Genomic DNA, 14777 nt, shown 5'->3' with positions numbered 1-14777 from the left:
CCACTGCAGGCCCGAAGAGACCAGAAGGCGAGACCGGGGCGTCTAAGAAGGCCGTCTTGTCTAGGTCTTTGATCTCCGTTAGGTTGAGCCACAGGTGGCGCTCCAACACGACCAGGCTGGCCATGGAACGACCGATGGCCTGGGCCGTAGCCTTCGTAGCTCGCAGGGCAAGATCCGTGGCGCTGCGGAGATCTTTGAAGGCTGGCGCGTCGATTCCAGACTCATCCAGAGAGCGGAGGAGTTTGGCCTGGAATGCTTGAAATATGGCCATGGTGTGGAGCGCAGAGGCAGCTTGGCCCGCCGAGGTGTAAGCCCGTCCAGCCAGAGTAGAGGTGGTCCGACAGGGCTTGGAAGGAAGGGCCCTCTTCGTCTTCCAACCCACAGCCGCGGGAGGACAGAGGTGAGCAGCCACCGCTTCATCTAGGGGTGGCAAGCGCTCGTATCCCTTCTCCTCGGCGCCGTCGACGGCGGTGAGGGCGGAGCGGTGCGTAGTGTGGAGGCGGGCAGAGTAAGGAGCGCGCCACGACTTCGTCAGCTCTTCGTGGACCTCAGGAAAGAAGGGCGCTGAACGCTGGCGAGGTGCTTGGCGGCGGCCTGGCAGAAACCATTCGTCCAGGCGGCTGCGAGACGGCTCCTCTGGAGGGGCCCACTCGAGGTCCAGCTCTTCAACGGCTCTAGACAGGATGCGGAAGAGCTCGGCATCCATGCCCTGGCCATGCTCGATGGGTTCCAAGGGAGGCGGTGGAGCGGGGTCTTCCGGCTCGCCAGCCCATCCTTCCGCTTCGGAAGCCGCAAGAGACATGGAGTCGTCTTGTTCGTCGTCTGTTCCCCCGAATGAGACGAGGTCACTCGCTTCTGCGGAGGGACGCTGCTCAGGGCGAGAGAACAGAACTGGAGAGAGTTCCCTGGGAGGAGAGGGCGAGGCACGCGGGGGCTGGGCCGGCGTGAGCTCGCTCAACTCCTGGCGCTGAGTCGCTCTACCCCGCTGTCTTTTCCTCGCCGGACCGCGGGAGGAAGGAGACGGGAGGGCGCGAGCGGCGAGATCGCCCTCAGTGAAGAAGGCGACCCGCGAGCGCAGGGAAGCGAGACTCATACACTCGCAGTGCGGGCATGAGTCTCCAGCGAGCGCGCCGTCTGCGTGGGGCTTGCCCAGGCAAGCGACACACTCGCTGTGTCCATCGTCGTCGTGCAGGGGGGCCCTGCAAGTACCACATGAGTGGCGGGGCATCGTGAGACGCCGCTGCCGTGAAAACGGCAATTGGGTGGCTCTTTTAGAGCGGCGAGGGCCGCGGAAGCTCTTAAAGCGGTGAAAACCGCTGGAAATCGCTCTTTTAGAGCGGCGTTTAAGCCGCGGATGAAGCTCTCAGGCGGCGCGCCGGATGGCGGCAGGGGACGCACAGGAAGCGGCCGGAAGCGGGAAGCGGGAGGCGGCGGCTCGGCGACGGCGCTAGAAGCTGCAGTCCGCGAGGGCGCCGGCGCTTTCTTCCACCGGCGAGTCCAGGCGAGTCCGCTGCGGGAGCCTCTTCAGACGGCGGCGAGAGCAGAAGGCGGCGAGCTTCTTCGGCTTCAGGCGGAGATCAGCGAAGAGAAGTAGATGTCGTCGCTGAAGGAGAAAACACTGAAATCCTATGGCGAAACGCCTGCTTATATAGCCCTATACCCCGCCCATTTCGGCGGGAATATTCGCGCGCTTTGTCGCCATAGGCCGCGCAGCTATGCCGCGCCGCCATTGGTTCAACAACTTGTCTATGAGTGAACCAATGACGGTGCAGTTACACTGCGTTATTGAAAAAGGCTTCAGCAGCGGGGAAAAAGGGAGACCTTTCCCCATACGCAGTACGAGTGAAGTATCGAAAGGGAACCTACTGGCCTGTACAGGCCCACACAGTATCTGCAGACTTTTTACACTGATTTTTTTGGGGAAAAAAGCAGCAGATCTCTGTGTAAAGGATTTAAATATGGTAATATGTGTTAATCTGAGCTGAGAGTGCTACACTTTTTATAGCTGAAAGTATAATCAAATTACCACCATTTACTTTTGTCAAGTGTACACTTGTGCATGGTTTAAATATTAAATTTTAAGAATAGCAACCTGACCCTCATGAATGTAAAATGTGGAATATTTTTAACATTTAGCCATCAAAACAAAAGTATGACAATCAAAATCACATAGTTTTCACATCTAGCTTATGTATGATGCTGCCAGTGACACAATTCCCTCTGGTGCTCTTCACTTATTTTTGACTGAAAAACTTTTTCCGAAAAACTGTTTGTTTTTTTTGTTTTTTAGAATGTTTTACTTAATTGGAACGATACGAAACTTGGGAAAGGTTTCGGCACTTGCTATGTAAACATAAAAAAGAAACATGGACATAAAAAATTTTACGGAAAGCTAATTTTTGTGATATCAAGCTCAAATTTGGAACACAATTTGTTTAGATTTATGGCTTCAATTTTCTCTCAGTTTTAGAGTAAAACTTGTTTTGGAAAAAAAAAAAAAAAAAAAAATTATATATATATATATATATATATATATATATATATATATATATATATATATATATATATATATATTATATATATATATATAAAGGAGTATGCCAGTCTTAGAATACATATTTCATATAAAAATTAAAAAATAGTATTTTTCAGCATTTTTCATTACAATAAACGTACAATTCTATGACTTTTTGTTTTTGTTTTGTTTTTACTTTTTTTACTTCAGCAAAAATCTGCCAAGTGTTGTCTTTAAAAAAAGACCAAACTTAAGTCTTAAGATTAAGATTTATGATTTATGACAATTTAAGTTGGAAATTTCATTTTCAGGTGAATAAATGGAATAAAAAAAGTGAATAAATGGATTATAACTACTGCATAAATATAAATATATCATAAAATACCCTAAAAATACAAAATATTAAATAAAAAACATTATCAAACTAAAATACAGTTTAATTTTAGCATTCATTTCACTGAAATAAAATAAAAAAAAGAGCACCAGAGGGTTAAATGAAAAAAACAAAAAACAAACAAAAAGTAAATAATTCCTTTGACATAAATCCTTTTTAATAATTTAAAAATAATATTAATAAAATAAATGAGCTTTAATTAAATAATGCACAATGCAGTTTTAATGGCCACTAGATATTTACAGCGGGTATGTTTTCTCAAAGCACTCTCAGAATGGACGTCAATAACTCACCATCTTCTTCCGCTGATATTCCTGCAGGATTTTGTTGATGCGTTCACGCTCCTAAGATAGAAAATGGGAGAATTTTTTTTTTAGAAGACTAGAATAAGGTTCTGCAATACATGATTTACATTTACATTTATGCATTTAGCAGAAGCTTTTACATAAAGCAACTTAAAAAAAAAAAGGAACAAAAGCAACTCGTCAAAGAGCAAACAATTTTTTTTTAATATGCAATGCCAGGGTTATTAGACAACTAGATTTAGGAAACAAGCTAGAGAAGAGGAAAATAAAAAGATTTAATAACATGATCACATTTAAGGTAAAATCATTTACTTGAAAGCTGCAACCCAAGTAAGCACACATTCATTCCTGTGGCATTTATGAAGTTTTTACTTTGAAAAGTGGAAATTCACAAAATTTCTAAAGATGAAGCATCAAAACATTTATTAAATGTTGTTCTAACGTCCAACAGGGAACATTTAAGAAACATACTGCAAAAATTGAGAATAAAAAATAGATTTTCCATATGAAAATCACTGGGGAAAAAATGGTGTACAGTAGGATTTACTTAGAAATTTTACAAATAATAATAATAATAAAAACACCTGGCAAGTAGCACATTAAATTAAACATGAAATTTTGAAGCAGAAAGACTAAAATAGTATTTTTTTTGTAAAACGTACTCCAATAATCTTTGTTTTACTTACACCTTCGAAAAATAATTTTTACAGCGTGATGCCTTGTTGATGTATTCATAATAAAATTCCTTTATATAAGCATTCACAAAGGACAGAGAGAGTAGTAAAAGTGAATATCAACTGACCATGTGACTGGTGGGGTTTTGCGGTAAATTCTGCATCATGACATCCATTTCATCAAACTTCTTCAGTATCACTTGAACTTCTGCATGGAGCTCTTTATACTCAGAATACTGGTCATTAAACACGGCTTTATATTGGTCCCGCTGATCGTCGGTTCGAATGGCTGGATATTTACTGCAGGGAAAGATAAAAGTATATCAAGGTCATAAAATACCCTTTTGTGAGTTTTCTGTCTGATTGTGAAGCAGGTACTCACGCGATGTAGTCTGGCATGATCACAGGTTTAGGAGTGTGTCCAGCTGGAATATACCCTTTCACAATTTTGGGCTTGGAGATGGCAGGGGCGGCAGCGTGTGTGTGATGTACCGGCCCTGAGACAGACATTGGCTCCCTTGGTCCATCAACAACCTATAGCATTGAAGAGGATGATCATGATGAACAAAGGTAAGAATCATAAACTTTTGTTGCTCCCAAAGCTTGTGTTTTGCAATAATCCAAAAGTCAATGGATAATCATAATGTTTTTTTTTTTTTTGTCACTGCAGCGCTCTATTCTGTAAGGTTTCATTCTAGATCTTGTTTGCTGCTGTCAATCACAGAGGAAGGTAAATGGATGGTAGTAAATTACCTAAGGAATAATCAAATAACATCTGGAATCAAGATGCACTTAAATCTTTAAATCAATTTCTTATAGTTGCAAAATAAGTTTCCAGTATGCTAACGTAAACCGGCAATAGAAATGTCTGCTTGTGAGTGAATCAAGGAAACACTTATTAGTCATCTAAAATAAGAGCATAACTGACTAAAATTATTAATTTCATTGCTATACTGTGCATTGAAGTTATATATCAGAGAGCAATGCACCATGGGTAAACATGAAAATGAACAGAGCTAAAATACTTGCCAAATGCACATCAGCAGGAGAATCTCTTGGCAGCATCTGTAAAACAGAAGTAGAGGTGATTCAGTTGTTGTTTTATTAATTTTTGCAACTATATTTAATTAGAACAATGAAGATACTGGCAATAACACCTCAAGATTAACTGCTATAATATACACTAGGTATATTTTATATATTTATTATCTCAATAATTAGAATAAAATAAAAAACAGTAAGTACTATATACAAAGTAACACGGGTTTAGTATATAGTACATAACAGAAATAGAAACCATGTGACCAACAAAACATCATGTTCACTGCTAATTAGGACAAAAACTCAGATTAAAGGATTAGTCCACTTTTAAATAAAATTTTCCTGATAATTGACTCACCCCCATGTCATCCAAGATGTTCATGTCTTTCAATCAAAAAGAATTGAAGGTTTTTGATGAAAACATTCCAGGATTATTCTCCATATAGTGGACTTCAATGGACTCCAAACGTTGAAAGTCAAAATAAAAGTTTCAGTGCAGCTTCAAAGGGCTTTAAACGATCTTATCTTGTGAAACGATTGGCCATTTTCAACTGTATATGCTTTATAAACAAAAATCAACGCCTTGCACGTGCTTCTGCTTTCCGTGTTCTACAAAAGTTACGGAATACGGAAAGCGGAAGCACGTACAAGGTGTTCATTTGTGCTTATAAAGCATATACAGTTGTATTTTTTTCGAAAATGAGACCCTTATTCCACGTCTGGTATCGTTTAAAGCCCTTTAAAGCTGCACTGAAACTGTAATTTTGAACTTCGACCGTTTGGAGTCCATTGAAGTCCACAATATGGAGAACAATCCTGGAATGTTTTCATCAAAAACCTTCATTTCTTTTCGACTGACGAAAGAAAGATCTTGAATGACATGGGGGTGAGTAAATAATCAGGAAAATTTTATTTGAAAGTGGACTAATCCTTTAAGTGTGCTGGTTCTGCTTAGATTACGTTTATCCGACCACCTAACAAATCTCAACCAAATCAAGCTTAAGAAATCATCCACTGAAAATAAGAACAAATACATAAATTAACTTAAGGTTTGAAGTAATCTGGGCAGAAAATCTCACCTCGTGCCCATTCCGTTCCCGTAGTCGCCGAGCTGCCTCGTGCCGCCACATTTTCAGACACACTATGGCTCCGATCAAGTACACGATCATGGTGAAGAACAGGAAAATGATAGCCGCTGTCTGTCCAGCCTCCGTGCGACAGAACGCACCATTAATGCCATTATTGAAGACCGGATAGCTGCAGAGTCCACCTCGTAGAGTGTCATTCACGTACACGCAACCAGCTGCCAAAAACAGGAGCGCAAGAGCCAGGTTTATGAAGAACTCCGTTAAGGGCCACCAATTTGAGTCTAAAAGGATAGTTCGATAATACATGGTCATTCCCAAGACAAGCATGATAACAGTCACTATCCATGCCAATCCCGCCACCACCAGGATGAATGGCGTCTTGGGTCCGGTGTAGTAAGTATTGCCATAACCGCCTCCATAAGAGCCTCCATAAGAACCTCCGTAACCTCCTCCAGAAAACCCACCAGGTGACGAGTATCCGAACATGTTATACCATTCATTGTCTTTATGAATGTAAGCACATACGCATGCAAAAATCGCCGCCCCCAGAAGCAGCTCAACGCAACCAAGGATACGTAAAAGTCCAGCCCAAGACTTCATGTAGGAGTAGCGCTGGTTGTATTCCTCGACTTTTTCACTGTATGTCAAAGCTGTGTGCACTGTACGGCCGTCAAACGATTCCACAGGGTTGCCCAACAGCATTGCCTCACGCTCTTTACGCGAGTTATAACTTCCTCCGGATCCACCGTACTGGTCGCGGTACGAGCCGGGAAGTGACGGAGACTGCGGAGGTGAACAGCGAATGCCGTCAGTGGTGGCGTTCTTGCTGCTCGACCCCAACATTGACTTCAACTTGCTGCTTCTGCTGCTGGACCTGAAGAAGTTCTTCCATGAGTCTGGGATGAAGCGGTGGACGGGTTTGATGTCGATGGCAGAGTCCTCGTTGTCGCTTCCGCTGGGGTCAAACTCAGGGCCTATTGGTGGTTGGTCCGGTAGGGGAGGTGGTGGAAGTGGTTCGGAGCTTAAAGACTCAGATGTCCTGTGATCAGCCAAGCCGTGAAGACTCGGAAGCGAGCCTCTGGGAACATCGTTGTAGTGGAGCATGTTTCAGGCACAAGGCCGAGTGAGGAATGCAATTATCCCTAGAGCAACATGAAGTAAACAGGCTTAAGAAAAGATCTAGGAAACTGGTTTTTGTTCTTGTGGAGTAGTGGTTCTTAACTGGTGGTTCGTGAGCCAAAAATTGGTGACAGGTCTTTTTTGTACAATGCAACTGACTAGATATTACAAAATAGATATCTATTTTGCAAAGTTAGGATAACAAAATTAACTTTTGAACATGCCCATTCACATAACTTTTGTTGTTGATGTGAAAGGAAGTGCACTAAATCAAACACTGTTATATTAATTACATTTCTGCTTCTATATCAATTCTGGTACAGTTTTGGGTTATCAGTTGATGTTTAATGTAAAATCTGTTTCCTGAAGCAAAACCAGTTGAGAACCGCTATTATAGACGGGGTATTGTGTGCTAGAGCATGTAAATATTACAGAAACTGTAGCAAAGTATGCAAAATTGCTGCTTGCATGTTGGTTTTTACCAACTAAGGGTAATCTTGATGATTTTAGGATAAATACACTTGTGGTGTAAGAAATGCAAGTGTTCTATTCAAGTGAAAGAGCACCAAAGAAAACTAAAGCATGAAGATATTATGCAAAAACCTTCTCCAAAGCAGATAAAAGGCCATTAAAATGAATAATCATCATTTAGGATACCAAGAGGAGATACAAGAAACAAATTCCTGAGGAGCAACAGTGTCTTAAAGGGATGAAAAATTATGTATTGAGTGTATGTACACAATATTTAAGTAATATAATGAATAGTCAGTTGGCTATTTTTGCTAAATAAAAATTTGACATGGTGATCAGGACTAATGGTTGAACAATATATCACCAAGGCCGATATATTAGCCAATATTTGGCATTTTTAAATGATCTGTAATGGCTGACAAGTTATTCTGTTGGGCTGATAAGTGTCGGAAGCAGCTTTTATTTTGACAGTGACAGGACTTTTATTTTGACAGTGCTAAGAAAGGCAGCACATGCGCACTGATGCAAGCGCAATCTTTAAAGCCACACAATGTAAATTTTTGCCGCTAGAGGTCGCTTATTCAAAACAAAGGCCTAGCTTGATGACGCCTTGATTTTGCAGAATCATGGGAGATGTTGTCTTCACGTCTACAGCCAGTGGAAAAGAATCATTTTATTATGCTTCCGCTTGTGGGGTAACGCAGCGCTGTTTATCATATTAGATATATTTGTGTGTTGAAAGCTGTTATAATGCAACTCTGTGTTCACTCGGTGACTGCTATGAGACACTTGTTGCACACTACAGTAAACTAGATCGATATTAGTCATGGTAAAACATGGTACTCACGGTAAATCAAGAAAATGAGATTTAAACAGTAAGACTTACTGTGTTGAGCTATATAACATGATTCGTTTTCTGTCGATGAATGTATCCAAACAGTTGCTCCAAACACATAATATATAAAAACGTCTTTGGTGTTTCCATGGTTTCTACAAAATAAAACCGGAAATCGAGGGTAATGCAGGTATTGCATGGTCCGTGTCCTGGTTAAAATTACTTATTTGTCCGGATTTAAACATTCTTGGAAACATTTTGGACAATGCAAGTACACAAGTCAGCAAAATATATAACATTGTTATAATGGTTTTTGGATATTTTACATATTGTGCCTTTAAAGCCTTGACTTCAAACTATGCTGTGCTACAGTATATCCAGTTTGCTACATCATATTCATGTCATACGTCACTGTGTACTGTATGTAAAATTAGCATCGCATAATCTTTATATGAGAAAATGTGATTCCAAGTCCGCACACACTTATCAGATTACTGAGTTCTCTGTTGGTTAGTGTTTACTTCCTTTTGTTCATGTTGTTAACTAATCAAGAAGTTGCTAAAGCATAACTCTGTTTATATTAAATATATATATTTTATCAAGTTCAAATTATGTTTCATACTGATCCATGTTACAATTTATTATTTCTAAATGAGTAAATATGTAATCTAATTTCACTGCAGCAATTGTACAAATAAATCTAAATTTTGTCAGCAGCCATTGTGATGCATGTTATCCAAATAAAATAGTAGAATATTGTCTTTATATCGGCCACCCTGCTCTCCAAGGTATTGGCATTGGTCATTAAAAAAATCCATATTGGTCAACCACTAATCAGGACGTAAAGTGTAAAAATGATACAATAATATTTAACCATGCAATGCTGCGATTGGCCAGGGCATTCCAGAGAAAGTGTTTTTATATTGATCTATGTAGAATAATGTTCTCGGACACAGGTGCTCCCCAGGTCAGTCAGTCTAACTCTGTAACCTGAACATAGCGACGACTGTAACAGTAACCCGTCATTACTAGCTAAACCCACAGAGGTAGAGATAGAATCAAGACAACCACAGAGAGAAATGAACATGCCTGTTCAAGCACTAGATGTCTGATTGGGTAATCATACACTACTAACTCTGCATCAACAGCATAAAATAAGGAAAACAACAATCTCCATGTTATGTTCTTCCTTAAGCATAGTTTACCTAATGAGAGAAAAGTATAACAAGTATTACAATTAAGGAAAAACAAAATACATTTTATAGAATACCTTTCACACGCAGTCACTCAGCAAGACTTACATTGGCCTCGAGTTCAGTGCGTAAAGCTTCATTGGATGAATGTGAATTCAAAGGCCTGAAAGGCAATAACAAGAGGTGTACAAAAATAAAAAAGATATATATTATTAAAAGCAATCAACACATTAATGAAAAGCCAAAAATACCTGTATGTACATCATATGACACTAACAACAACAAAAAAAGTACTAAAAAGTAACAGTCTCCAAAGTGGTTTGGGGGCACCATGTTTTTCAGACCTCAGAGTGGTAATAATTACATGCAAAATATATATAATTACCATAGTACAGGAACATGGTAATCGTTTTTGGTGTGTTGCTGGCAGCAATTCAGCAATCTAACTAATTACCAATACTGAATAATACAAAACGTTCGCGCCATTTACAATTCTACAAAGAATCTATTCAGACATTCCATTCTAAATTGAAACAATGTTGCAGTGCAGTGAACGCGCGTTTAAGAAAAACACCGCGGGATCAACAGGTCAGCGAAGTATAAATGATTGTTAATCATTCTAAATAGTGAGTATATCCACTCTATAAACTAAGACATCTGCTTTATTTAAGACATGTTTAAAATATAAGGCATTAGAAAAACGTTTAGTAACGACATGACAACAACAGCACTGACAGACAGATGTGTTTAGGTTATACTAATACAACAACGATCAGAAGTGTCGCGTATTTTTGTGCTACATAAGGGTATTATACGTAAAGATTAAATAATGAACTTTAAGGATGGTTTCGTCTTACCTTTTCCACTATCAAAGGGTTTTTGTTCCTCTAGACTTTTTTTCGGGAAACACACAGGTTTGGAAAGTTGTACCACGTGACGCAGCCTATCCCTGAGTGTGACGTCAGCAGACACTTGAAGACTTTACCTGAAGAGGGAGATAAAACTTTGATCTGTTCTACTAAATCATTAGAAAATTTTTTCCTCTTCTCGCTGATTGTAAAGACGGCACTGACTGAAACTGGTGACTAATGGCATCATGCTGATAATGCGCAGACTCCCAGGTGACATCATTTGCATGATCTTTATCACGGTATCACGGACAGGTATAAAGTACAGTATATATATATATATATATATATATATATATATATATATATATATATATATATATATATATATATATATATATATATATATTAGTATATACATTATAGAAAAATAGAATAAATTGCTAAAAATAAACAAAGATATTTTGAATAAATTATGTGTATGACTTAGGAATAGTTTTTGGTTCCTCTTCAGTGATGTCATTTCTCATTTCTAATCAAATCAGAGGGTGGAGATGTTGTTCCCCATGCCAGCTTCAATCAACTATGTGTGTGTGTGTGTGTGTGTGTGTGTGTGTGTTTGTGTGTGTGACCCTAGACCACAAAACCAGTCATAGGGGTAATTTTTTTGAAATTGAGATGTATGCATCATCTGAAAGCTGGATAAATAAGCTTTCCATTCATGTATGGTTTGTTAGGATAATATTTGCCCGAGATACATCTATTTGAAAATCGGGAATCTGAGAGTGCAAAAAAAAAAAAATCTAAATATTGAGAAAATCACCTTTAAAGTTGTCCAAATGAAGTCCTTAGCAATGCATATCCACTCACAAAAATACATTTTTAATATATTTACAGTAGTAAATTTATAAAATAAATTAATGGAACATGATCTCTACTTAATATCCTAATGATTTTTGGCATAAAAGAAAAATCTATAATTTTGACTCATACAGGGGTATATTTGGCTATTGCTACAAATATACCTGTGTGACTTATGACTGGTTTACAACCACACACACACACACACACACACACACACACACACACACACACACACATATATATATATATATATATATATATATATATATATATATATATATATATATATATATATTATGGGCAAGCCCCCTTTGCGTACTTAAATTTCTATGATTGACATGTTTGCAAATTATCAGCATAGGAATTCAGTAGCCGATTGGATGGTCAAGTCTTGCACACTCTGCATCTTTTCCTGGGAAAAACAAAGTGCTGTTTTGGCTGTGTTTACTGTGTAAACAAGAGTTATCTCTTCCTGTGCTATCACTGTGATTCATTTCCAAACATCATCTGAAAAAAACATGGGAAACCAAAGAGACAATGACTTTCAGTCGATACGCAGAAAGTACTTGTCATTCAGTAAATTGAGGAACTAAAGAAGAATATAGAGGAAGAATTAAGGCCAATGAGCTCAATACCTGTTTTGAAACAAGGATGTAGTGTTGTACAGGTGAAAACAAAACTATTTTGCAACAAGATATTTCTCAATTGAAGATATGAAGGGGAGTAGCTTAAGATACATCTGAAATATGATTAGTAAAAAACATTTCCTTTCGTTGTGTTTTGCTGCTAAAACACAAACTGTTATTAAGCTGCACAAATTTTGCAAAGTAGTATGTCTGTTATGGTCCACCCCACCTTCTCATGGCAATAATTAATTATGAATTAGAAAAGCTTTCCCTGAAAAACAGCTGAAGAATCTTAAAGGGACAGTTCACTTATAAATAAAAATTGTCATCATTTCCTCACCCTCAAGTTGCCCCAAACCTGTATGAATTTCTTTCTTCTGCTGAACATAAAAGAATATTTTGAAGAATGTCAGAAACCAAACAGTCGTTGGACCCCATTGACTTCCAAAGTATTTTTTTTCATACTATGGAAGTCAATTGGGTCCATCAACTGTTTGGTTAACCTTAAACGAACACTCCACTTTTTTTTAAATATACCGGTAGGCTAATTTTTTAACTCCCTTAGAGTTAAACAGTTGAGTTTTACCATTTGCGAATCCATTCAGCCGATCTCCGGGTCTGGCGGTACTACTTTTAGCATAGCTTAGCATAGTTCATTGAATCTGATTAGACCGTTAGCATCTTGCTCAAAAATGACCAAAGAGTTTCAATATTTTTCCTGTTTAAAACTTGACTATTCTGTAGTTACATTGTGTACTAAGACCAGAAAATGAAAAGTTGTGATTTTCTAGGCCGATATGGCTAGGAACTATACTCTCATTGATTATTACGCCGGAATGAGAGTATAGTTCCTAGCCATATCGGCCTAGAAAATCAATGTAACTACAGAATGGTCAAGTTTTAAATAGGAAAAATATTGAAACTCTTTGGTCATTTTTGAACGAGATGCTAAAGATCTAATCAATGACTATGCTAAGCTATGCTAAAGTGGTACCGCCGGACCCGGAGATCGGCTGAATGGATTTAAAAACGGTAACACTCAACTATTTAACTAGGAGAGTTAGGCGAGTTGGAAAATGAGCCTATTTTCAAAAAAAGTGGAGTGTTCCTTTAATCTTCAAAGGAATGATTTTTGGGCCTATTTTTGTTCTGCTTATATGTATATTATATTATATTATGTTATATTATATTATATTCTGAGTATATATCTTGCAATTCTGATAGTTGTTTTGTCAGAATTGTTAGAAAAAGTCAAAATATGAGATATAAACTCGCAATTGTGACCAAAAAACAGTAAGAATTGTAAGATAAAAAGTCGCAATTACCTTTTGTTATTCTGTGAAGAAAATTTCCACAGTATTATACATTACACCGTTACTGAAACAGTATAGGCCTACTAAATTAACAAACTGCACTAAAATACAATGCTTCAGTAAAAAAAAATTGTGTGCGTCCCCTTTAAACTGTGAGTCTCGCGCCGGGTGGAAATGGTCGCTCGCGCAAGCGACTGTGGAATTTACTGTGAGGAACAAGAAAATATTAGCGAGCTGCTAACAGTGAAATACACTAACATTTCATCTGAATACAGCGAAAAAACGAAGACGGCTGAACAATGACACATATTAAGGTACCCAATGAAGCGGAATGATATCATAAAAAATAATATTCAAGTTAACTGGGGTGTGTTTTTTGTTTATGTTTGATTAGACGCTAACAGCTAGGCGCTAGTTAGCAGATTGCTAATGATAATTGGACAGATACTATAACTTTATGAAAATAATTAATTACGGCTTGTTTTTGCTGTTTTAGGGTAGATTTTAAAAACGTTTAATTATTGTGTTTTAAAGCAGTTTGAATGCCGCTTTCATAGTTTTTGAAAGCAAAGTGCAGTGGGCAGGTAAATGACATTCATATGGGTATTTATTGACCCTTTATCTTATTTAAATAATGGTATTATTATTATACCAAATAATAAGTCTAAAAAGCACAAAGTGAACGATATCCTATTGATTTAGATGGATAATTAACAGCCCTTTCGAAACGTTGATATCGTTGATGAATCATGGACAGTTACTGTATTCTTTGTGTATTAATTCAATATATTGTTTTTTGTATTTATAATACCTTGTTTATAACATGTTGTTTACAGTGTGTTTGTCATGTCTGTGATTTGCACCTGGTGAAATAACACTTCAATTTTTCACTTCACAGTAAATCAAAACATCTGAAAGAGTTATTGTCAATGCAAATGTTGAAAATATTCTGCAACATTTGGTTTTGTACAATATGCATAATTCATCTTAGATATTTGTCCTCTTATTTAGGGACGGCTTGTTTATTTGTTTCTAGTGTCTGTAACTACCTATTCAGATTCTCCATAAGAAGAAGTTTTACATTTGGGGGAAAAAAAGTATGATTTTTAACTTGTGTTTCTGTCCCAACTGCCCCAGTTTCTCTGCAGGGGTAAGTGAGGTGTATCGTACCCTGTCCTAGGATGGACAGTTATTTTAAGGCTGCTGTGTGCGACCTGGACAAGCTTTTGGATGACTTTGAACTTAATGCAGGTTTGAAACGTTTGCTTTACTGATATCATTGTGTTAGAAATATTCATTTTGCACTTCTCAGTTGGTGAGGACACAACAATACATTTTGGGTTAATTCATGTAAATTTGAATGACCAGTGTCTTCAAGATGTATTTACACACATATTACATTTATAAAATTCTGTTTTAAATAAATATTGTTCTTTTGGACTTTTTATTCATAAAAGAACCCTGAAAAAAATGTATAATGGTTGTATAATA

At 38.2% G+C, this 14777-nt stretch overlaps 2 protein-coding genes across 4 annotated transcripts in view; one reads left to right on the top strand and one right to left on the bottom strand.

Annotated features, from left to right (window-relative positions):
- The window catches only part of LOC137028278 (uncharacterized), a 30920-nt gene extending 20230 nt beyond the window's left edge, over positions 1 to 10690 (bottom strand). The window contains exons 1-7 of the mRNA XM_067397051.1: positions 10493 to 10690; positions 9713 to 9798; positions 6009 to 7159; positions 4918 to 4953; positions 4271 to 4422; positions 4017 to 4188; positions 3203 to 3253 (exon numbers count right to left, since the gene is read on the bottom strand). Of these exons, the coding sequence (XP_067253152.1) occupies positions 3203 to 3253; positions 4017 to 4188; positions 4271 to 4422; positions 4918 to 4953; positions 6009 to 7121 (1524 nt within the window). The 5' untranslated portion in view covers positions 7122 to 7159; positions 9713 to 9798; positions 10493 to 10690. The remainder of the gene's footprint in view (positions 1 to 3202; positions 3254 to 4016; positions 4189 to 4270; positions 4423 to 4917; positions 4954 to 6008; positions 7160 to 9712; positions 9799 to 10492) is intronic.
- A 2765-nt stretch (positions 10691 to 13455) lies between these two features.
- The window catches only part of zfyve16 (zinc finger, FYVE domain containing 16), a 28237-nt gene continuing 26915 nt past the window's right edge, over positions 13456 to 14777 (top strand). For all 3 annotated transcript variants that reach the window (XM_067397361.1, XM_067397360.1, XM_067397359.1), the window contains exons 1-2: positions 13456 to 13600; positions 14424 to 14537. In XM_067397361.1, coding sequence (XP_067253462.1) covers positions 14468 to 14537 — 70 coding nt within the window. In that variant the 5' untranslated portion in view covers positions 13456 to 13600; positions 14424 to 14467. The remainder of the gene's footprint in view (positions 13601 to 14423; positions 14538 to 14777) is intronic.

Source organism: Chanodichthys erythropterus, chromosome 10 (genome assembly GCF_024489055.1).
Source record: "Chanodichthys erythropterus isolate Z2021 chromosome 10, ASM2448905v1, whole genome shotgun sequence".
NCBI lineage: Eukaryota > Metazoa > Chordata > Actinopteri > Cypriniformes > Xenocyprididae > Chanodichthys > Chanodichthys erythropterus.
Note: the sequence above shows the minus strand (reverse complement) of the source record. Positions and strands in the feature narration are given on the sequence as shown.